The sequence below is a fragment of the Grampus griseus genome (assembly GCF_964374135.1).
Source record: "Grampus griseus genome assembly, chromosome: 10".
NCBI lineage: Eukaryota > Metazoa > Chordata > Mammalia > Artiodactyla > Delphinidae > Grampus > Grampus griseus.
In genome coordinates this window covers 14,172,945-14,198,522 of record NC_139004.1, presented here as the reverse complement: position 1 = coordinate 14,198,522, position 25,578 = coordinate 14,172,945, and the positions used below count along the sequence as shown (strand labels likewise).

The window sequence follows — 25,578 nt, the reverse complement described above, 5'->3', positions numbered from 1 at the left end:
TTTTTTCTAATTCCAGCATTATGCAGAAATGCCTATCCACCAGAATTTAAATGATAAATGCTCCTATTGAATACTGTTAATCTTTTTAGTGTCATAGCCTCCTAAAAATTATGGAAACCTCTTTCCAGAAAATATATATGCAACACAATTTTACACACAATTTCAGTACTGACAGACTTCCTGAGGACATCCTAGGGACCCTCTTGGGCTCTATCTATACTTCCTAGATAAAAGATTACTGTATTAAATCTATTAAACAGAAGAACAAAACCATTTGCCAAATGATAGTTTACCACTATAGGTCTGTCATTACTTCTAATTTATGACAGTCATAGCCAATTTACCATTGGACCTCCAGCTCACCAATCAAAAATTACTGCCTATCTAATATCATCCACTGTGAGAACCCCTAGGAATATCTGATCATTTAATTCATTCATCTAAATATGAACAGACTACTAAGAAACATCAAACATTTGAGAGAAGTCTGCAGCACAAAAGAAGTAAACCATGGCAAACTTTTTTAAAAGTACAGTTCTGACTAGTATCCTTAGAGAGATTAGAATAGATATTACACCTACAACAGGATGTTCTGCAAAAGGAGAATATGAACATTAAAAATAATTACTGGAGATTAAAAATATGATTGCTAAGATACACAATAAAATAGAACGGTTGAAAGGTACCAGTAAAGGAAGTCTCCCATAAAGGAGAACAAAAAGATGGAAAACATGAGAGGGAAGGTGAAACATGCAGGACTAAAACAGAGGATTTAATATATAATAGGAGTTTAATAAGAGAAAATGGAGGCAAAGAAATAATAGAAGGAAATTTCCTAGGGCTTAAGAAGAAAACATGTGTTCACATTGAAAAGATTTACCAACTAAGAAGAAGGAGGAAGGAAAAGGACTCATAACTCTAAACATTACTGTGAAAGTTAAGAACAGCGAAAGATAAATCCCCTACAGGCTAACTAAGATATGGAATTAATATCTTTAGAATTCTGAGGGAAAAGCATTTGCAATCTAAAATTCAATACTCAGCCAAACTCTCTATTGTGAGGGAAGACTAAAAAAATTTCAGATGAGGAAGGACTAAGAAAGTTTGCCTCCCACGCACTTTAGTTGAAGATTTCCTCCAGCAAAACAAGGGGATTAACCAAGAAAAAGAAGACAAGAGACCCAGGAAATAGTAGATCAGAACCAGGAATAAGAAAAGATGTCTCAGCATGACAGCTATGGAGCTGGCCTAAAAGTATACGTTGAGGCAGGAAGAAGTGGTGATCTGGGAGGGAAGTCACTGAGGGAAGAGTACACACCATAGAACAGACAGGATTTGAGAAGAGGAAGTACCTGAATATACGATAAAATTCACAAGTGCAATAAAAAAAATATAAAATATACTCACGGAAAAGCAGAAAGTTATATAACAAAGTCATGTACCAATAGAAAGGAAATTAACCAGTTAGAACAGTACCTTGATGGATTCTGTAGCAAAGAACAGAGTAAGTCTCAAGTAAAATACAGAATGATTAAGACTCTTAAAAGTGATAATGATCTAATGATAGATACATGTTTCTTTTTATCAATTAGAGAAAAAAAAAGGCAATCAGAAACTCCAGGATAAACAAAAACCAAACAAAAAAGGTATGGAAAATGTAGCATTTTTAACAATTAGTGAAGTATAAGAAAGAACAATCCATTTGAGCATTCTCCTTTAAGTGGTTCTTTTATTAAGGAAATATAATCATACCACACAGCTTGACTCTAAAAGAAAACAAGTATTTATAAAAATGAAAATATTTACTAGGTTTCAATTTTTAGAATCAATCTCTTGAAAGTGTAACATAAAAGACAAAATAAAAAATAAATATCTGTCTTGAAATGTATTGATAACAATAAAAATAACAGTAACGACAAATATTTAATGAGAATTTACTATGTATCAGATACTGAACTTAGAATCAGCCTCTATTCCTATTTTATAGGTAGAAAAAGTAAGGCATGGTGAGGTTGTATAACTTGCCCAAGGTCATGCAGATAGTAATGTGTGGGTCAAACCGCCAGATAGCCTGGCTTTAGAGGCAGAGGTCTTACCACTATACTATACTTTCTCCTTTGTTTTTACTAAAAACGTTAAAAGTACAACTGATAGATTTTACAAATTAAAATTGGGAGAGGGTGAGGAGAAAAGGAGGAAGGAGGGATTAAGGATGTTAATAGCCTTTTTTACAAAGTAGGGAGTCAAGATACAGTCTAGTGGATGGAAAGGGAAATGGAGGTTTTAATTCTTAAGCTTGGAAAGGTAACCAAGAAAGGAATTAAAAGTAATGATGTAACAATATTGGGAGGAGGTAGGAAGGATAGGAGGGAGTTTGTATAAGTGAGCTAAATCCTCATAACTAGTAGCAAGAAATCAATTCATATTGTGGTTATATTAAAAGGAACTTCCCAAACAAGAATTTGTGGTGTATACATACTATTTAGACTTACAGAGGCATCACTAGATGAACACAAAACCAAACTGATTAAAGGTTGCCTGGGGAGTGGACTAAAGATGGAAAGAAGAGGTCAGAGGCTCTGCTGTTATTACGCTATTATATTTTTAAATTTGATGTTAATATATGCTAACATGTATTAAAATATGAATTTTATTTTGACTTAAATAAAATAGTTTTAAAAACACATAAGCAAAAACCACCAGAAATACAAGGGAATTGATAAAAATGAGAGCATGGGGGGAGAGGGAAACGAATACCTTCCTCTCATGTAGATAAAGTAGACTAATAGCAAACAAAGATAAAATGGAATTGTATAGTAGTATTAATAAGCAAGATTTGATATTTATATATCAAACTTTGTACCCTTCAGAAGAAGATGGTGACACAGGAGGCTCCTGAACCTACTTCCTTTCACAGACACAGCAAATATACAACTACACACAGAGCAATTCCCTCTGAAAGAAATCTAGAAATGAGCGGATCAACTCCTACACACCAGGCAAACAAGAAAACACCCACACGGAAGTGGGTAGGAAAGGCTGAGATATATTCTCACCGTAAACCGCATCCCTGGCACAGTGACATACAATTGAGGAGGAATGCACAACTCCCAGCATCTCTCTGAGGAATCAGAGTTTGGAACAAACATCTAGCACACCTCAACTTTTAGGACTAGGACTTCCACCTGAAGGATGATCCCCAAAATACCCAGCTCTGAGAGCCAGTGAGGTTTGTGTCCACAAGACCCACAAGACTATAGCAAACAAAGAAATAGTTGTTTTGGCTTTTGTTTTTGGCCACGCCATGCGGCATGTGGAATCTTAGTTCCCCAACCACGGATTGGACCTGCACCCCCTGCATTGGAAGCACAGAGTCTTAACCACTGGACCACCAGGGAAGTCCCCAAAGAAATGGTTCTTAAGTGGCATTTATTAAAATAGTTTGGATGCTATCAAAGTTGTATTGAAAGGAAAAATCATAGCTTTAAATGCTTTTATAGCTAAACAAGAAAGAACGAAAATAAGCAAAGCATTTAACCCAAGAAGTAAATAAAGACAATTTAAAAATTAAGTAGAGAAAATATATGTAAAATAAATTAATGAATTAGAAAGCAAAATAAAATTAATAAATCCAATAACTCTTTGTCTGAAAAAACTAAGAAAACAGACAAATATCTGGCTATTAAGAAAAAGCAAAGAAAGAAAGAAAAAACCCCAAAAACAAACAAAAAGAAACAACTGAGAGGAAGCCAGATAAAAACATCATTCTGAGAATCAGAGATTGTTTTTAATTATAAAAGATTTCTTTATATCACTCAATTCTTCACCCTCTCAATACAACAAAACTATTAACAATTGATTTACATATACCAATGTCTATGGAAGAACTTAGGAAAACTGTCCAAGCATTCCTCCAAGTTTTACTCTTCCTTCCCGAACCTCAGTTGATCAGCACGCAAGAACTATGGGGGGATTGCTGAGCCTGCGCTCTAGAGCCTGCGAGCCACAACTACTGAGCTCACGTGCCACAACTACTGAAGCCCACGCGCCTAGAGCCGGTGCTCCACAACAAGAGAAGCCACCGCAATGAGAAGCCCGTGCACTGCAGGAAGAGTAGACCCCACTAGCTGCAACTAGAGAAAGGCCGTGCGCAGCAACGAAGACCCAATGCAGCCAAAAATAAATTTTAAAAATTATTAAAAAAAAAAAAGAACTATGGGGACTGGGGGTGGATGGCGGAGGCTGAGCTCTCCTGCTATTCGTTATAGGGATGGCCATGTTGGTCTCTGATCATTATATGCAGCTGTTCCTTTTTTTCCTCCTGAAATAATGGGTATTGATTAACAAACCGCCAAACTGGCCAAATTTCAATGTTCTTCCCCTCTCCTCCCTGGCATCTGTGTTCAGCTGTAGTAAGCAGAGCTCCAACAGCTACTGTGTCCGATGTACAGAGAGCAAAAGGTTTCCATGGGCAAAGGGCAAAAGAATATTCTAATGAGAACGGGTTAATCATCCTTTGTAAAATAGAATCACTGAGCTAAGTGATATTGCTAAAAGCTTTAGTCCTTCACATACAATAAATACTAAAGTATATAACATAAGATTACATCAGCTTATCTTATTATCAGAGTGGCAGCTAAGAAAGGGGAAAGACACACCTCACTGCACTTTCAAAGGGAATTCCTTTCCAAGTAAATGAAAACAACATGGTCAATTAACTTCCTCAAAGGACTTTCAGAACTCGGCTCCATTTCCGGTCTTTGTCAAGCTGGTTGTGTACTTTGTGTTCCCAGCTTTCCCTAAAAAAGGAGAAGGTAGTTTGGTTGAAAGCATTTCTTAAACCCTAATGAATTCATTAATGTAAGAAACTCTCCTGTGCTCTCTACTTTCTTATGAATTACTTAAAGTTACTACCTAAAATCAAGTAGAAACATATCCCCCATACAATTTTTCTATGTTTGGTCTGGCTCTTTCATCATGCCCTACGAGGAATTATTATTTATTCTCCGTTTTGTTCCAAAAACGATTTAAGGGAAAATCCTATGAGTAAGCCTCACATTAATAAAACCTTTTCTAAACTGGCTCTAGGTAAAAACTGATAGCAATTGTACGGAGGCTTTAAGATTCAATGTAGTGATGATGTTCAACTAAGAAAATTATATTGTAATACTTTTTAAAGCACTTATTCTGTAGGTGATATAACCACCAAAATGCTACTGATATATATATATATATATATATATATATATATGAAACTACCATATATGTGTGTGTATAAACATCTTTCTCTTTTGCTTTTTTTCCTTTCTCTGGACCAGGTCTTCATTAAGTGATACCTCTAGACTAGTGCAGGGTCCCCCTAACTAGTCATGCCACTTCCAGCTTTCCCCCTTGCAATTCAACCAGCACAGTGCTGTCAGATTAACCTGCTAAAGTGTACCTTTGCACGTGTCACCCGTCAAGCTCAGAACTGTTACTCAGCTCCCCAATGTAATAAGAACCCACCAACTCCTGAGCCTGGCACCCAAGAGTCTCTTTTTCCTCCTCATTTTCTGGCTCTCCTCTGTTCTACAAGTGCTTTGTTTCGGCTTAATTAGGCTAGTTATCAATCCTCAAGCCACCTTGCTCTCATCATGCCCCCTCTCCGTAATGCCCTTGTCTCCTTCTTTGCAATCACAATCCTAACAACCTTTCAAAGCCCTGATCCAGTACCGTCCCTGTAAAGCTCTAACCAAAAAGTTTCAGCAATATCTATCCGCCTCCACCTGCTCCCAACACATAGCTCAGCCACTCACCTGTCATCTATCAGGCATGACCCGATACGGTTACTCATCTTCCTATAGCCCGATGTGTTCTTTCTCCTCAACCAGACTAAGTCACTTTAGGCAACTAATCGCCACACATTTGTTTGTACAAAGATGGAACTGAATACATGCTTCATAATGAGAATGGTAACCTAATAGACTTGCCTTCTTCAGTGTGTTCAACCACAGATGGGCCATGTCCTGGGGGAAACAAGGCAAAGGTGAAGCATCTTTAAGAAGTGAATTTTACTTAGGTAATTTACAATGTTATCTTTAAAATGAAATCAAAATAATATGGAGCAGATTATAATTTTAGATGAATGTTAAAGACAAAATTAAAAAATAAACAGGTGATGTCAAAAAGTTTCTAGTCCTCAGCGGTTCACTTTGGGCAATGCTTTCAGGTCATTCTCTTCCTTCCAAGGGTGAGTTCGTGTTCTTATATCAGTTGAGGATGTTTATGCGGAAACATTCGAGAAATACCCTGTAGATTATGAATGAGCAGTAAGGAAGGAATACAATCATTGCCCTTTTTTTCCCCATTTTTATTTTAAGATGCAATCAACACACATTTTTGTTTTCATTAAAATGGGTAATAGAAATTAAACCTGAAGATTTGTTGAAGTCTTTATTTTACTTGCTTGGTTATGATATATTTGTGACATCAGATTTAAATATTAGAAATGAGTTTTAGTGTGACCATTCTTAAAATTAAATCTCAAACGTTTAAAAGTCAAAATTTTAAAGCATTTTTTGAATATTGATTTAGCTTTTGCTTTTTAGTTTACTGTTTTTGAAATCCAGAAGTAGTTTTGTGTTCTACTTTTGAAAATAAAATTTATTAAGTCTGAATAAAAATTTCTTTGTTCCTAAGTAGATGTGCCCATCCATCCACCTATCTATCTACTACACACACACACACACACACACACACACACACACACACACACTATATAGATAGGTAAATATACTATCATATATACTATCCTATAACACATCCATTAACACATGTACATATGTGCCGTAAATTTAATTCAATTCACAGAACATGCCATGTGTATAGGAAACATAGAGATAAATTAATCAATACCAAGCAACTGAATGTTAAAAAGACTCCTCAGACTGACACACTCAGAATAAATAGTCCATTGTGTGTTTAAAATAAGGATACTGAGGTTCTGATGTTTTTAATATAAGTACTAGAGGAAACACATCCCTGAAAATTCCCCAAACAACTTTTGTTGTAAGTCTTTTCAGCCATCAAGAGCTGTAAACAAACCAAGTTCAACCATTGTTCTTTGAATTTGCTTATTTTAAATAAACTTGTACTATATTTCACATGCTTCTGGAATTATCTATAATTTTATGCCTGGAAGCTTCTTCCGGTAATTACCAGTTCCTTGTCTAATAAGGAGAATTTCCCTTTTGTGTACTATTCTCATGGATATGAGGCTCACAATGGGTGCTAGTAATCTTTTCCATCTTACACAAAAGGTTAGATTTGAAGTGGACTTAGAAAATAATCACTTCCAATTTTCAAGATGAGGAAACTGAGACCAAGATAAATTGTAAATTGTCCAAAGCCAAAATGAACTAGTAGAGGTCTCACATCTCCCTCTAGTCTTCCATTTCTAGTCAGAAAAGTGACCATTCTACTTTAAAACATCTAAAGTGTATGGTCAGGGTCTGTATTCCTGCACTGGGGCAGGAAAATGGAAGAGGTGATGACCTTGACTTTCAGTGCAGGTCCTTCAACAACAGGCAGCAACTGGCTAACTGAAATCCAGTGCTTTATTGGTCTGACCTGGGTGGAAACACCATCCTGTACTTTAAGTCAACTCTTGAAAGGAGTTGTCCTTCCTGAATCCAACACAAGATTCAGTCCAATCCTGAATCTTCTGAAGGTTTGTTCAGAAAGATGAGATCAGGTTTTCTTCTAAGCCCATGTGGAAAAATCTGTCTCACGTAAAGACCAAGGAGACCTCTGAAGGACGCCAGCCAGAAGCAGAGTTACTGTTAAAACCTTGGCCATGCTAGGCTCAACTGAAAGTTCAGATCAACAGTTCCCTTGTAGGAAGCTAGATATTGCTTTTAACTCTTCCCTGAGTTTGTGATTTCTTCTAGTTGATACTATCACGTCTGCAAACTGCTTGGCTTCAAGGGGCAGGGAAACAGAACGGTAAAAAGTTAAATTTCCTATTGAAAATGACAAACATGTTCCCATTGGCCACTTTATAATTTAAAATTATGGAAGTCAGAAAGATGCAGCCAAAGAGGATGTCAAAGAGATCTGAATTATAAGAAGGACTCGACGTGGCTTGAAGATGGAGGGCACCACACAGAAGGCATGAGAACGAACTGAATTCTGCCAACAACCAGTGAGCTTGGAAGAGAACCCCGAGCCCCAAATTAAAACACACTTGGGCCAACACCTTGATCTTCAGCCCAGTGAGAGTCTGAGCTGAGAACCCGACTACATCATGCCAAACTTCCGATGTACAGAGACTGAGATTAATGAATGTGTCGCTTTAAGCCACTATTTTAAAAATTAAAATAATGCTAAGAGGCCCTAGGCTGGCTCACGCAAGATGTGGGTTCAAACTCTAGCTTTGCCACCAACCCACTTTATGAACTTGGGCCACGTCACCTAGCCCCTGAGTCTCAGCTCCCATCTGTAAATTGGGGGAGGGGCATATTAATAGCTACTTCCCAGAATAGTATGAAGAGCCAATGGAAATGTGATTCAAAGTACTTTGCACACCATAAGAAATCTTGTAAATGCAAGTTTTTACCATAAACCTCCCCCAAGAAAAACTTCTTGTGCTTTTGTGAACGCATTTCTTTCTCCACATATCCTCCATTTTAATGGAGCATAAAATTAGCTACATGCTTGTGAAATATTTGTGAAAAAGTGACATGAAGGAATATATATATATATATATATTTTTTGGCGGTACACGGGCCTCTCACTGTTGTGGCTTCTCCCGTTGCGGAGCACAGGCTCCGGACGCGCAGGCTCAGCGGCCATGGCTCACGGGCCCAGCTGCTCTGCGGCATGTGGGATCTTCCCAGACTGGGGCACGAACCCGTGTCCCCTGCATCGGCAGGTGGACTCTCAACCACTGCGCCACCAGGGAAGCCCAGGAATATTTTAAATCTAAAAAGACAACGTATTTACTGAGGAGGTCATTCCTACCTCACACACATTCACAAGCTTGAAATATATTTTGGGGACCCCCCCCCTTAGTTCTCTTTTCTCCTTTGGAAAGAATGTCTGACTACAAACTCATCACCCACACTCACAGCCACAGCACACACAGTACAATGGCTCCCTCTCCTCTCCCCTCCTAACAAAGAACGCTTAGAAGCACTTTGACATTCGTGATCTCATCCTATCCTCCTAAGCCTGAGTTAAAATAGACAAAATGACACTATGTGATAAATGGCTGGCCCCAAACCACAGCACCAGTCAAGAGCAAAGCCAGGCCTGGAACTGAAGCCACTTATTACAAGCTGGGTGTCTGTCCCCCAACCCCACACCACCTGGACTAGCAGAAGGCAGGGAGAACAGAGGACATCGCCTGCTGGTTCTGTGCGTGTGGTGTCTCAGATTTACCAACACTCTCCCAACTTTGTTCACGTACCCTTGTGGTGCCAAAGTCCAAGGGCCAGGCTGGAATTTGGGACACACCATGCAGGGCAGTGTGTGGATTTCTGGACTTGTTTGCTTTTAGTGAAACAAACTGGCTTGACTTCAAAAAAATCAGTCCAGGGCTTCCCTGGTGGCACAGTGGTTGAGAGTCCGCTTGCCGATGCAGGGGACACAGGTTCGTGCCCCGGTCCGGGAAGATCCCATATGCCGCGGAGTGGCTAGGCCCATGAGCCATGGCCGCTGAGCCTGCGCGTCCTGAGCCTGTGCTCTGCAACGGGAGAGGCCCCAACAGTGAGAGGTCCGCGTACCGCAAAAAAAAAAAAAGTTAAAAAAAAAAAATCAGCCCAGGCTGATGAATAATCAGATGTCTCACAACTCACCTCAAGAAAATCTTCATGTTTATTTTATCTAAATATGTTCAATAGCATTAATGTCAACCACCCATCCACTCCCTCCAAAAGAAAACATACCCCCTCAAATCACGCCAGGTCAGTAAGGAACCACAAGATAAAATGGCTAACATTAGACTTAATCTGCTTCTCATCAAAAGCCTGAATCCTAGTTATAACACACAGAAAAACGAAAGCTGATAAAACTGAAAGACAAAGTTTATGCAGAAAATGGAATTCAAAGCACGTCTTTATACAGATCAGAAATTCATTAATTTCATTATTTAGAGCCTCTTTTCTTGCTTTTGAAACTGCCAATCGACTGATTTATTTAATTCTAGGCCACAAATACACTTTAGAGTACAAGTTAGTAATGTTAATAGGGAAGAATCTGGATCTGAGTTAATCACGTTGAGTCTTGATTGTAAACATTAAAAGGAACTGATGACAATGTACCTCGTATTTGTGGGGAAGAGGTAAACACTTTGGCTTTTGGAGTAAGTACATGGACACAGCTATAATTCTAGTTCCAATAGCAAATCAGATACACACTCTGCATTACTTCTCTAAGGAATCACCATCTGTCTCCTGTCTCCTGCCCTTCTCTAGATGAACCCCAGGGAGTGATTGGGGTCGATCTCAGGGGGTGGCCCTTTGCCCTAGGCATGTTGTCAGACACACCAAAATACAGACTCTAAGTGATTATTTGAAATAACACATTCTTTTATACATACCTCCATTGATGCAGGCAATTGGAAGAGGAGGACATTTTCTTGGAACTCACAGACCTGAGAGTAAAGGCAAACTCAGAATTACTAGCTGGTATTTTTTTTTTTTTTTTTTTGGCCACGCTGCTTGTAGGATCTCAGTTCCCCGACCAGGTTAAGATTAAACCCGGGCCACAGCAGTAAAAAGCCCAGAATCCTAACCACTAGACCACCAGGGAACTCCTGTGGCATTCTTTTTCTATCTGTCACTTATAAATAGTATGACCCCTGGCAGGACATGTACACAAAACTATTGCTTTCTCTATGAAGTAGATCCAATATCTGCCCCACTTATTTCATAATATTGTTCTCAAAAGTTTTTTAAAAAGCATACACAAATATAAATAAAACATACTATAGTTACTCTTAAATTATTCAAAGAAATTCATTTCTTTCTCATAATGTAGAGCTGGATACTATCTTTAGGGTCCAAAAAATACCTAGATTTATTATCTAACAAATGAAAATAATTGAATTACAGGAAAACCTAATTATAATTCTCCACCAAACTCACTAGATTCATAATTTACATTGCAATGAGTTTGCTGGTTAGGGGATTAATTAAAATCACTGCTGTATAAAATGGTTCATTCAATAATTCTTTGGAAATGCAAATTCAAGTTCAGCAAATAATAAGCACTTTAAAAATGAAATAATGTTGACATTCTAGGAGACGATTAAGCAAATTAAGAAACGGTAACCCAAAAATGTTTTTAAATGATCTTATTTCCTCCAAACTGAATGCTTAGAAAATGAAATTTGAATTATAAGTCAGTTGTAAACCTTTGTGCTCAGGTATCATATTAGAAGCAAGTAACATTCAGCAAAAAGGCATCAACACCAGTATAGGAATGTGAGTTTCCAGTTTTGCAGAGACACAAGTCCTAGTTGTTAAGCAACTTCTGGCACTCAACTTCAGGCGAGTCCTGCCTTGAATACTAATCAAATGGAAATGACCTGAAGTTAACCCTCTACCTGTAAATCCTTTCTATAAAAATCATAACAAGGAAACACATTCCTCTACCATACTTTTGGGAGGTTAGAACTGACCTTAGAGCACACGGAACCCAACACGTATTTTATAGAACTGATAGCTCTGATGCCTGGCATTTTTTATTAGGATGATCAAAGACCTAAATTATTGGTTATTTTTCTGGATAATGATCAATGCCTGTACATTGGCAGAGTGAAGTATCACACACACAACAGAAAGTCTGCAACAAGTGAAGGCATCACACTTGATCCTATTTCCTTTTTTTTTTTTTTAAAGAAGATGTTGGGGATTGGAGTTTATTAATTAATTTATTTATTTTTGCTGTGTTGGGTCTTTGTTTCTGTGCAAGGGCTTTCTCTAGTTGTGGCAAGCGGGGGCCACTCTTCATCGTGGTGCGCGGGCCTCTCACTATTGCGGCCTCTCTTGTGGCAGAGCACAGGCTCCAGATGCGCGCAGGCTCAGTAGTTGTGGCTCACGGGCCTAGTTGCTCCACGGCAGGTGGGATCCTCCCAGACCAGTGCTCGTCGAACACGTGTTCCCTGCATAGGCAGATTCTCAACCACTGCACCACCAGGGAAGCCCGCTCCTATTTCTTTTAAGAAACAAGGTAGCAAGAGTTACTTCCATATATGGTATTGCAGATTAGGTTACTTTTTTGTCAGTTCCGAACCTAAGATTTAATAATGACTTGGTTGGCTCCTGGATGATAAAATTGAACGTGTCTAAAAACATGCAGCATAACAAAAAATAACACACTTGATTTCCTGCTCCACATTTATTGGGGCCAGAGAGACTAAAACAGCTATTTTCCTCTCAAATACTTGGAAAAATACAATACTACAGCAATTTCTTAAATACATAACAAAACTTTCTGGATGATGAATCAACATGAGATGTAACAGCCTATAGATATCAACCGTAACAGCTTTATAAAATGTCATTCATCAAAGGCATTCTGAAACTATCTTGAAAGCTACACATATACACATATTCTCTATACATAAAGGCAACTGTTCATGAACAGAAAGTCTTTTAGAAGCACTGCATAGGGAAGGCTAAAGTAATACATATCTAGATTCTGTATAATTTATTTTTTTTTTTTTGCGGTACGCGGGCCTCTCACTGTTGTGGCCTCTCCTGTTGCGGAGCACAGGCTCCGGACGCGCAGGCTCAGTGGCCATGGCTCACGGTCCCAGCCGCTCCGCGGCATATGGGATCTTCCCGGATCGGGGCACGAACCCGTGCCCCCTGCATCGGCAGGTGGACTCTCAACCACTGCGCCACCAGGGAAGCCCTAGATTCTCTATAATTTTTAAGAGACAATTGGGGTTCTAAGAAACGGTGATTTACATTCAAATAAACATGTAGACTTTCAAACCTGAATAGGTGAGATTTTTGTGATGCCAGCGACAAGAAAATTCACACTGTGAATTGTTGGTTTTTCAAAGGCCTCTTTCAAACTAGGGATTTCAAGTCGGGAGCAAACATCCATGGCATGAACAAATAGGATGCCTAAGATTCTAAAACTTGGTTCCAAGTGGTTTTCCTCTTCACCTCCCTGCCTAATAACAATGGAAAAAATCCCTAGAAGGGGCAACAGCTAAACGTTATGGAATTACATCCAATAGCTTTTCTGGATGGTGAGTTATCCCATCCAGATTACAATGTGGCGAAGGATTTGTTTAATTTCTATTTCAAATGGACTACACTACTTCAAACCAAACGATCTTCTGCCACAACATCCAAAGATAATTAGATAGACCCATATTTCTTCCTAGGACGGACAGAGAATCACTAGGGAAGGACAGAGCTGACAAACAGAGGAAGGCGACAAGGGTAAACCCTTTCTCTGGCCAGTTATACAAAATGAAAACATCAGTCTCTGTTATCAAAGTTGCCAGCTTTCCCCATTATAAACACAATCTCTAGACTGGCTTGCATCTCACCCTTTGATGCACTGGAGATATAAGTGGGTTTTAACCAACCAACCTCTTCCTGTTGATTCCAACAATCTCACACAGGCCAAATAGTTGAGCGCTTTAAGGAAGAAATCACCAGTTTTCAGGCACTTTTCAACATTTAAAAACTTAAATCCAGTTATTTTAAGCTATTCTCTACTTCAGTTCTTTTTTAAAATTATTTTATGTTATATATATTTTTTGGCTGTACTGCATGGCTTGCGGGATCTTAGTTCCCTGACTAGGGATCGAACCCGTGTTCCCTGCAGTGGAAACACGGAGTCTTAACCACTGGACCACCAGGGAAGTCCCTCTAAATCCAGTTATTTTAAATCTATTTGACAAACACTTCCCACTCCCCACAAAAAAAGTAAGCTAATTCTTTTATAGCATCTCTGTGAGAAGACATAGTCCTTCAGTTTGTCAAGGAAATAATAGCATAGATGCTTTCTTCCACTTTTACTCCAAATTCAGGAGCTCTGCCTCAGATAACAGAATTTTAGGTTACTTGAAATCAGCCCCTGTTTAAAGATTCTTTGTGGAACCCAGCTTGAAGACTGTATTAATATGGGGAGTACATTGCCATGACTGACATTCTTGGTACAAAAATTCAATTTCAGTTGAGTTCCTGTGATCCCCTGAGCAGTTATAAATGCCCTGTACTATAATAAGGCAGTGTAAGAAAAAGCAAATTACTCAAATATATATCCATTTATATTTGTACTAATATGAAATACAGTGCTAGAAGAAGAGATTGATTTGTTTTCCTGAAGTGTTTAGAGTTTCAAAGGAAAATAAAGACACTTAATATTGAGAAATTCCTAATGAATAATTTAAAATATTTTGGGGTTGGTGGCCATTCAAAAGTTTTCCCAGAGTTCTCATCTATGTTCTATACAAACAGTAAATAAAAATGTACACAACCAATAGATGTACTATACAGATATCAATATGTACATGTGAATTAAAGTTTCTTAAATATATACATCCCCACTTAGAATACAATCCATTACATAGGCAAAGCATCGTTCTTTAATAACAGGTCCAGGATAGCAGCAATTTAATAGTCTAGTTACCCAGTTACCTCAGAAAATAGGTCCTGATAGGTCTTGATGTGGTACCCCTAGCTTCAAGGAGAGCCGTCCACTAACATTTAACATGGTTCTCACGAAGCATCAGGTTACTGTGCTAATGGCAACTATAGTAAAAGTTACTGTCTTTTCAAAACTCATTTATTCAAAATCTGACTAACAGAATAATGGGAAAAATAAGCCACAGTGAGGTGATACGAACCCAAACTATTTAAGATACATAAAGCATTTACATTTTGTTTCTCAGATATTTTTTGTTGTTTTATCAGTGCCCTGTACATACAAAAAGTACTCTGACTGCCCTAACAGATGCTGAAAGAGCAAAACTTTGCTGCTGCGAAGAGAGCTGCTCTGAATCGTGTCTGAAAATACATAAACAACTTGATGATCAATTAGCGTTTTTACAAACTGGGATGGCACATTGTACTCTTTTAAAAGAGTTACGTTTATGAGTCAAAACCTTTGGGGAACTTATGAACTTGTAACCAAAATTTACATATATAATATGCAAAAAATATTTAGGTTGATTTATAATAAACCATATTATAACCATCCCAGAAGAATGGCTTTTAAGTAAACATTTATTTTGTGTGTACTATTGGGTAAATCCATTCATGCCCAATGAATAGAAACTCTAGGTAGGCAGCAAGTTATACAGATTCTAGATATACCTATGGACTTTGATATTCACTCTCGGTGTGTACTTGCAGGTCCAATTCTATATCTGTTGGGTGCATGAACAGAGAGCTCAAGAAAGGTCCCTGATACCTGTGATGATGATTTTGAATCTCTGCCACTTTACCCATACTTCATATAAAACAATCCTGTAGACCACAGCTACTAGCTGTAAGAAAAGTTCATCACCCAGGGGAGAGATACTACATTAGACCAGATTGTTTTACCTGCTGCAGCCCTTTTCCTGGGAAGGGACAACTCCCTCTGCATAGCAATTTCTCCTGCTTGACACTGAGACCACACAGGAGAAACCTATTGTGTTTCCGCCAAATTCCTGGGGAATCAGCACACCCGCTAACCGGCAGAGGCAGAACCGCCATATCAGCTCCTAAGATAAGCAGCTCTCTTATAATTCTTACAAGAATTACAATTCTTATAAGAATTTCCCCTTAAGCAGTCTGATCCTTCCCCTCCTACAGGAGGTTTTCCTCATGCTTCTCACGATGGTCCAATCAACACAACAGACTCTGGCTTCTCAGTTAGCGCGCGTTGTCACAACTGGCAGCACGTTTATTACACCAAGTGTTCATTCAGGCTCCTTGAATGTGGCTGGAAGTTGAACAGTCCAGTGGGATCCTTCAGACGATAGCATGACGGTGTGTTAGCTCCTCCCCATCAACCCCAAAGCTTTCCAACACGCTCCATAGACATGGCCTGGACTGTTGCACTCGGTTCTCTTTACACAGGAACATACGCACCAGCGCTTGGCCTTTTTGGATGCCGAAGGTGGGCAGGCAAGTTCAAAGTCTGGACACAGAGGCACTTCCAAAGTCTGGCAAGGAGGGGGAGGCGAGTTCACTAAGGGGGGCTTTGTCACTGTGCTGTCTCGTATAACCCAGACATCTGTGGCACATGGATACGAACGGAGATCTTTAGGTTGTGGATGGGTCATGCTTTTTCTTCTTGCCCCGACAGGACTTGCAGATGCAACAGATTATACATGGGGAAGCCAGGAGCAGCAAGGGTGAAGTCACCAAGGCAATGATGCCCAACCCCACAAGAATCCCGACCACCTGGAAATGTAGAAGAAAAGCCTATTTCAGCAGTTCAATCTTCCTATGTGTACACTCTACCATCAGCTGTGGACTGTTTGTGTCCCCCCCCAAAAATTCATAGGTTGAAACCCTAATCCCCAGTATGATGATGTTTGGAAATGGGAGCCTTTGGTAGGTAATTAGGACATGAGGGTGGTGTCCTCATGATGGGATTAGTGCCCTTCTATAAAGAGACAGCAGAGAGCTTGCTTCTCTCTCCATTCTCTGCCATGTGAGGACACAGTGAGAAGATGGCCATCTGTAAACCATGAAGAGGGTCCTCACCAGAACCCAACCACACTGGCACCCTGATCTCAGACTTCCAATCTTCAGAACCGTGAGAAATAAATCTGTGGTTTGAGCTGCCCAGTCTAGGGTATTCTGTTATAGCAGCTTGAACTAAGACACCATCTCAGGCACATAAAGCAGTTACAATTATAGCCAGTGCCCGGAAGGACAAACCAAATGCTAACTCAGGCTCTGGCGCAAGCCCAGTGGGATCATGAATTGTTGGTGTTGGCTCTCTACCTGTTTCTTCAACAGTCTTAGAAGGATGTTAATAATGGTTACTAGGCTATGAACACTGACTCTCTCAAAAGGAACACAGAAATAAACAAACAAACAAACAAATACTATTAAAAATAAACCAGGACTCCCTTTGAACCTGCCACGTAAACACACAATGATATGTACAGAGGGATCTAAGCCACAACAGGGGCTCATGGGATTTTATTTTATTTAATAAATTTATTTATTTTTGGCTGCGTTTGGTCTTCGTTGTTGCACATGGGCTCTCTCTAGTTGTATCAAGCGGGGGCTACTCTGCTTTGCGGTGCACGGGCTTCTCACTGCGGTGGCTTCTCTTGTTGCAGAGCACAGGCTCTAGGCGCACGGGCTTCAGTAGTTTTGGCTCACGGGCTCTAGAGCACAGGCTCAGTAGCTGTGGCACGCGGGCTTTGTTGCTGTGCGGCATGTGGGATCCTCCTGGACCAGGGCTCGAACCTGTGTCCCCTGCATTGGCAGGCGGACAATGTGTGCCACCAGGGAAGTCCGGCTCATGGGATTTTAGAGCCCTGCCTTTCATAGCAAATATGCCTCAAAGGGCTTTGGGAAGGTCATTCTCTCCATTTTTTCAGGAAGAACGAGCATTCATCTTCATTCTGCTGGTCACTGTTAATTACTTGGCTGCTCTGTCGCCCTGCCCCTCCACCTCTCCTCTAGGAGACTGTGCTCATGAATTAACTTCAGGCCCCAGAAGTTCCCCAGAACCTCTCAGGCTGGGCTGGGTAAATAGGGAATGGAGTGGGGAGGATAAGTAGGCGGGCTTTTTAACCCATCCTAAGTCTGGTTTCTCTCACGCTCCTTTCAAGGTCAGGGTACCTGTGTTCGGTTCCACATCACTGAGGCTCTCGAGTGGCCGAGCTTATTCCTACACGGCCCTTTGTCATAATGTCTGAGGAAAATGTCATTCTGAAAAGCAAAGAGAGGTTTCGGTAAACACGCACTTTTGAGTTGAGAAATGGATACGAACCCCATCAGATCACCTCACTGGAAGCAAAGGCTCTTTCTGGTGATATTAACGACAGCCTGTGGAAACTCCAAGCTGACAATCCTTAGACAGTATCTTAGTAATTTTACAACTCATCGAGTGAAAACAGATGATAGTTCTTGAGACTCCATTGATTCTAAACAAGATTAATGACCAGACCAATTACCTTTGAAAGGTAGCTCTAGCAGAGGTGCAGTATGGAATGAGAGGATCACGAATGAGGCAGCTAAAAGGCTTCGTAGTCAACCAGCTGAGATAAAATGCCAGTGGCTGAGATGGAGAAGAGGTAAATACAGCCATGAAGAATTAAGAAGGTAACTAACTAGACGGGGAAACAGGGAGAAGAAATCACAGATGAGGGAGAAGCACCGCATGGAAGGCTTTATTGAGGGAAGTGACAACATAGAGATGCATTTTATTGGGAAGATGATGACCACAGTTTGGACGTGTTGAACTTGAGAGATACTTGAGACATTTAAGCACTACTGTTCAAAAGACAGCTGATTACATAGATCTGGATTTTGGGAAAAAGACTTGGGAAGCAACGTCCTTGGGCTGAAGAAACCACAGAAGTAGATGAGATTACCCAGACAGAGGGTGCAGACTGAGAAGTGAAGAGGTTATTGAACACAAACATTTAAGAGAGGGCCAAGGAAAAACCTGGAAAGGAAACTGAGCAGTGGCCAGAAACAAAGAAGGGAAATCAGAAGAGATGGTATCACTGGAGCAGAGGTGGTTGAGATGTGAAAGGCAGCGGAGAATCCAGGTAAGATGAGGAATAAGGTATGCACTGGATTTTACCCAAAAGGAATCTCTCACAGTCTTGGAAGAATGCAGTCAGGGTGTGTCTAAGTGGCAATCTGAGTCACTGCAGTGACTGGAGTGTCAATGGCTAGAGGCGATTATGCTTATTTGAGTCTTGGCTTCTAAAGGAAGGAGAGAAATAGAATGGCAGTAAGGAAAAGATGTAGGCTTGAGAAAAGCGTTACTCGTTTTTAAATGGGATACAGTTGAATGTGTGGGTAGGTTAGAGAGTAGAGAATGGAAGCTGAAGTCACAGGAGAGAGAAGATATAAATGAAGGGGACAAGTCTCTGAGGTTCCCAAAGCAGAGGACGAGGACTCTCTCATCCTCTGAAACAGCAGAGATGAGAATCAAGGCAGAAACAAACCCAACTCCCCACAGCAAAACTCAAAATCACTCTTTTTGGTGTCTGTCTCAGGCTTGGCTTTTGGATAACCACCCTTCTCCTAGACCCATGCTCTAAAACTTTCCTATAAACAAAGATCAACCCCACCATCTGACGTGGAACACTTGTCTACAGGAAAACATCATTATCCACAAGCCAATGCCCCCTGGCTAAAACTGAGAAAAATGAAACCTCAAAACACAATGACCAGAAGAAGATGCTGTGTATCTAGCAATTTCACATCTGTAGCGTTTTACTCGAGTACCAGAACAGCACAAGTGACGGAACACTGTGTTCTTTGCAACACCATACCCAAAACATATTTCAGCCAAAGGAAGGAGTGATCTGGCACACATATTTATTCCCTTACTCTCTTGCCTCCTAAAGAGAACCTCATGGGCTCAGCCTCCTAGTGGATATGAATCCAATTACTGCTTTGGTTAAACCTGAAGGAAATCAGAAAAGATTTCTTTCATTTATAAAGCATGAGGGGTGTACAATCGTGAGTCATACCCTCAACCAGAGTATCATTCATTTGGAATTAGGAGAGGTCTCAAATATCAAACATAATTGTAATTCAAGGGGTTATAATAAATAGGATATTTTCTAAAGAATGAAAACATGTCTTTCAATCTGACCTGCTGGGCTTCTAGAGTCTAAAATGTCAACTTTCTCCTCCCCAGTGCATACCTCTTCCTGAAATCCTGACATCAAGCTGATTAAGATTCTTACTCATAGATGTCAGCCTAAACAACTTATCTAATTTTCAGTTAAAAATCAGGCATGTGGTGGCCAGCACGCATGCCATGTTAACTGCACTCGCTCACTGAGTGTGTATAATACTCAAGCACTACACAAATGGCCCATGAAATTAAAGCAAACTAAGCAATTAAAATGAAAAGCTGAGAAAAGAACGGCCACCCATCCAACCATGACTGAGGGCTTACACCGATATGAACACATTTTATGGGTCCAAATTGTCAAAATAGGGAATATCTATAAGCAACTTATGCCACCCCAAACTGTAAAACACTAGAATTGAAAAAACTCTCTCCAATCCTTCACATCAACTGTGAGGTTACCATTAGCCTCAGCACTGGACTGAATGGAGCTGCACCTGAATTTGAGAAGACACACTTCATGCATGGTGGGGGAAAAGAATTAGACGAGACCCCTTTATGTGGGAACTCTGAGAAAGCGGTAACTAATGATCCTGCTTTCACGCCAATGAATGAGATAGTAATTAAGAGATACCATTTATTTGAATGGCTTTTTTCCTTAAATTCAAAAAGAAAAAAAAACCAATCTAATCGTGGTAGGCAGAATAACTGCTCCTCTAGAGATGCCAATGGCCTATTCCCCATAACTTGTGAATATGTTACCTTACACAGCAGAAGGGATTTTGCAAGTGTGATTAAAGACCCTGAGATGGGGGAGATTATCCTGCATTATCCAGAGGGGCCCAACCTAATCACACGCATCCTTAAAAGCAGACAAGTTTTCCCAGCCTGTCGGAGGGAATCACTCTGGAAGTTAAGACCATGGAAGAAGGGTCAGAGAGATGTGATGATGCTGCCTTTGAAGATGGAAAAAGGAGCCATAAGCCAACGAATGCAGGCAGCCTCTAGAAGCTAAAATAGGCAAAGAAATGGATCCTCTCCTAGAGCCACCAGAAAGAATGCAGTCCTGCGGACACCTTGATTTTAATCCAGTGAGATCCATATCAGACTTCCAATGGACAGAACTAATGATAGTAAATTTGTGTTGCTTTAAGCCACGAGTCTGTGGTAGTTGGTTACAAAAGCAATATAAAACTACTACACTAATAGTCCTTTACATAATAAAATGAGACCGTGCCCCCAAAGCAGGAAATGTCCCTAAAACAAAAGCTTGCCTTTAAAGTTAAGGTGAAACACCTAAGGCAATCAAAGAGAGGTATCTACAGTAGCAGGCTCAGGATGTCTCATTAAGAAAAATAAACTTCTTTGGTGAACAAGAACAGGCTCAATATTTCAAAAGGAAAGCCCATCAGATACCGGCTGTCGCACAGATACGGGATAGAGAAGGACCACACGGGGAGACTCTTCCAGGTGGGACTTACGTCCAAGTTCTGGAGACAGTACCAGCAAAACGTGTGCTTGCAGTTCTTACACATCATCTGAGCACAGCCTTCGTTGCGTTCAATATAAACCCGGCACACTGGGCATTGCTTAATGGGGGCTTCTGCCTCCGTCACGAAGAGGGCCCTAGAAACAAAATGAATGAGAAATTATAGGGGAGGGATGGAGAATGCTGCCTGGGTTTTTAAAAAGCAAGGACCGCAAGGTGTGCACTAACCAGAGCTATGGGAAAAGTGGGCTGAATATAATTAATTAATCAGCTAAATATGCTCTTCTAGACTCAACTTTATGGTCATCAACTGAACTCCCAGGGCTCCTATTGGGTAGGGAGTGAACTCTCTTCTATCTGTGCTTGATTCCCCAGCGCAGGAGAAGGGTGTGGGTAACAGTAGGAGAGATGCCGATTATTTGTTGTTCAGTTAACTCAAAACAAAGAAGAACCTTAATTTATTTATCTTTGGCTTTGAGTGAATTACATAATTGTATTTTCCACAGCTGATTGAATTCATTGTTTTGCCAAATTAGTCTTTCATTCTCTGAGCACACCCTGTCTGAATAAAAAGTACAAGAAGTCTGCCACACAGTGGAAAAAACAGCTCAGGATCCAACGGTGGGGGGGGGGGCGGGTAGAGATCATCTATCTAATGATCTGTGCAAATAAACAAACGGAGGGGATTGGAGGGAGTCAATCATCAATTCTTTCAAATAAATGCCCAATATCATTGAAAAGACCTCCTCCAAATAGATGAATAGGCCAGCAAGGCTCACAGGCTCAAGGGTGTAGAAAATAAGTAGAACAAGCTGAGGTGGAGGGAGGCCTGGGTGAGCCAGAGCACTGAGTTGCATTTTAGCTACTGTTCATCAAAACCACCACCCAGCACGTGGAAACATCAGTTTCACAAAGTGTGCTCAAACCTAGGACTGGATTTGGTGCTCATAATAACCCTACACAGCAGGGGGACAGCCACCGTTTTCATTCCTCCCCTTTGTTTTTTCAAATAGAGAAATGACTCATAGAGGCTGAATGACTTGCATGAAGTCACAGATACCAAGTGACAATGTCAGAACTCAATCCATCTCTCCTCTAGGATCTTTACATCGTCCTGTGATTCCCCGGGGACCTTGCTGCGTGGCAGTGACAATGTAGCAGGTACTGGCTAAGCGGGCACATGCCTGCCACGTGTGTTAGCTCTTTTTCTCCTCTTGATGTGTTTGGTCTGCAGTTCAAGCACAGCATCACAGCCAGGTAGCATTTCTGTTCCTGGAGAATGGCTCTCCACACTCCGAGGGTGCCGGGTGATTAAGCCAGCTGCACGATAACAATGGTATTTCTGACCTTGCTGATGCAAAAGAGCTATAGCCTCAAGCAAAGCAAGGGATCAAACACAAAGGTCTCTCACTCGAGGCCCTGCTGCTGCCATAAAAACCCTCCGTCCTAGAAGGTACAGAGTGCATTGCTTCTCATCATAACAAAATCTCAACCTCAGCACTGTTTTTTTTCAGAGCACAACGTACTGAAAGATAAGCTCTCTTTCTCTAGTACACGCGAATTTTAGCAGCGTACTACACTGAATGGCTGTTGCTTCTACTGCTGTGTTCCTTTTGATATGATTGGCACACCTCACAAGCTGGCAAGTGAGTCAGGGAAGAGAATCATTTCTGCATCTCTTCGCAAGCAGGAAGAATGAGGTGTATCAATTGTAGGCGGTCACGGTACCTAAGCAAACGGCTGTGGACAAAAGTCATGACTTCCTACGGAGAACCAAGGGACCACATGCCTCCTACCTAAAAAGAAATCAAAACTCATATAGACTCTAATGTCAGCCGTATCTGGAAGATTCTCTGGGGGTAAATAACTAAAATTCCTTTAGACATGCTTATTTGGTTATTCTTTGTTAATAACTTACCAATCCTGAGACACTTCTCAGGAAACCTCTGCAGGGAAATAACTTACCTTGAAATTTCATCACAATATAACTCCTTCTCCAAGCAACATATTTCTAAGAACACTAGTGAATAATCCCAAGACGAAGTTTCCTTTCTTACCCGTGCTCTGTTGGCAGGACGCTAGGCTGACTGTCTCTGCAGGAGACCTCTGCATGCCAAGCATCCTTGCAGCACGAGCAGAACTTCAGGTGGCAAGAAGGGCACTCCACGAGCACGGGCTGTCCTGGCTCACTTGATGCGACGGGGCATACTGTCTGACAGTCTGCGACAGGACACCACGTTCTGTAGGGGTCCAGGTGAACTTCTAAAGCGTAAAGAAAGAAAATGTGGTGGTCTGTCTATCTTTCATTCAAGCTTGAGGCTTTGCTTTCTCTCCTACATTTATTCTTTTATAGGTCGACACTTACGGAAGCTTAGTACAACCAATGGCGATGGTTTCTACTACTGGTCTTCACAGTGGATCCAGACCTACAAGGTCACCCAGCCCTGCCACACTTCCCAAAGTACGTACTCAATGGAATAGGCCACCATTGCCCTTATGAACAGATAAGGAGGCTTCTTACTAACCAAAATGCACAACTCTTGGAATATTTCTCACCCTTCAGCATTCGAAACAGGCAAAAAGCCCAAGTCCCTTCTACAATTATTCTGGATACCATCTTGGAGAAAAATTGGATGTGAAGAACCAACCAAAACAAAAGAAAAAAAGTCCACAAAAGATTTTGTCCTTTCAGGCACTGATAAACAGGTAGTGAGGTTTCTTCTGTTGTTTAGAGAGAAATTAAAGAAGAAGAATCAAATAGTTTTAGGACCAAACAGTGTCTGGTGTGGCTCAGTCAAGAAGTCGGATTAGCTGTCAATCTGGATATTCTGTTGCCCTGCCAATGTGCTGGTGAGGGACGATTTGTAAAAGACACACATGCTCTAAAAACAAAAGGTAGGGACCTTCACAGGCCATAAAATGATCAGACACCACACTGGCTAGATCCACGTGGCATGCAGAAAAGAAGATACGGTTTGGGAGATGTGCAACTGTCTTTCTATGCGAGTGTTTACAAATCTTGTTCAGTTTTCCATTTTCTAGTCAATAACAGACTCCGTATTCTTGTCATATAACATAACCTTTAGTGGAAAATATCATGTGGGAAATGATGTTATTTAAGAGGTAGAGTAGCCCTTTTTTCCCTGAACCAACGTATTTTGCAAATTTTAAACTGATGAGATTCTAGTTTCAAATCTCTTAAGGCTTGCGATTCTTGGAAATTTCCATGCAAAAAGCAAAAAAAAAAAAAAACCCCAAAGAATGGTGCAAAAACAAAATGAAGGTATTAAGTATGAGCTTAATTTTAAAGGTAATAATTTTACAAATTCAGTACCGGGGGAGGGGGGAGAGTCTGAAATCTTCCAGGAAACACTGGTTCCAATAATGTTGCATCTAGAAAATGCAACAATTGGTCCTACGCTTATTATAGGTTTTCATTCAAAAAGAGCATCCTTAAACCTATTTTCTTATCTAATAATTCTGGAGGGCAGGATTAGAGAATGATGGGCCAAATATAATCAGAAAAGGGAAGCTTATGATTCACAGGTCCTCAGACTCCGAGAGATGAACCCCTCTAAGATACCGAAAATTTTGGGACAGGATGATTAAAATGTTAAGGAGACACTGACACACATATGCTTCAAGACCCTGACCTTTGATTTCCACACCATTTATGTTTTCTCCCAAACTCTTTAAACTGCTTTGCAAATACTAAGCCCAAAGAAATGAAGTCTGGCATGTAACTTAGCACTAAGGATTCCCACCTTAAATATCTACTTACCATTCTAAATCACAAGTCTTCTAAAAGTTTGATGATAATGGAGGGAAAGGAAAGGAAAGTTAAGAGATATAAAATTTATAGCATCCCTACTGATCACCTTAAAAAGATTCAAGTATGCAACCTGTCTTCATAGCTCTAATCAATTAAAATTATTTGGTGGATGTTCTGACTTGTTCCTACTTGTTTCAGGTATCTGGGTGGCACAATAGAAACAGAAACAATAAATAGGGGAGCAATGAAAGATTCAGATGAACTCCTATTAACAAAAGGGCCTTAGTATGCAGTGCAGCTATGACACACAGTCCAATGCAAACGCTAGGGAAAAGTCGGAGACACAGAAAACAGAGATCATCTGTAGTTTTCTCCACTATGACAGTACATAAGTGACAATGAAAAGGAGTGTGGAAGGAGAGGCAGAAGCGAGACATTACAGGCTTCTACTCATTTCTTTCATTAGAAGTCCTGTTCTGTAGGAATAACCTATAGAGCTTAACAAACACCAAAAGTGGAGTTACTAGGAGGTGGA

At 40.4% G+C, this 25,578-nt stretch overlaps 1 protein-coding gene across 1 annotated transcript in view; it reads right to left on the bottom strand.

Moving 5' to 3' along the window:
- Window positions 1–12,375: 12,375 nt before the first annotated feature.
- Window positions 12,376–25,578, bottom strand: part of RNF144B (ring finger protein 144B) — an 81,261-nt gene continuing 68,058 nt past the window's right edge. The window contains exons 5-8 of the mRNA XM_082664399.1: window positions 23,329–23,533; window positions 21,264–21,408; window positions 17,805–17,894; window positions 12,376–16,403 (exon numbers count right to left, since the gene is read on the bottom strand). Coding sequence (XP_082520525.1) covers window positions 16,263–16,403; window positions 17,805–17,894; window positions 21,264–21,408; window positions 23,329–23,533 — 581 coding nt within the window. The 3' untranslated portion in view covers window positions 12,376–16,262. The remainder of the gene's footprint in view (window positions 16,404–17,804; window positions 17,895–21,263; window positions 21,409–23,328; window positions 23,534–25,578) is intronic.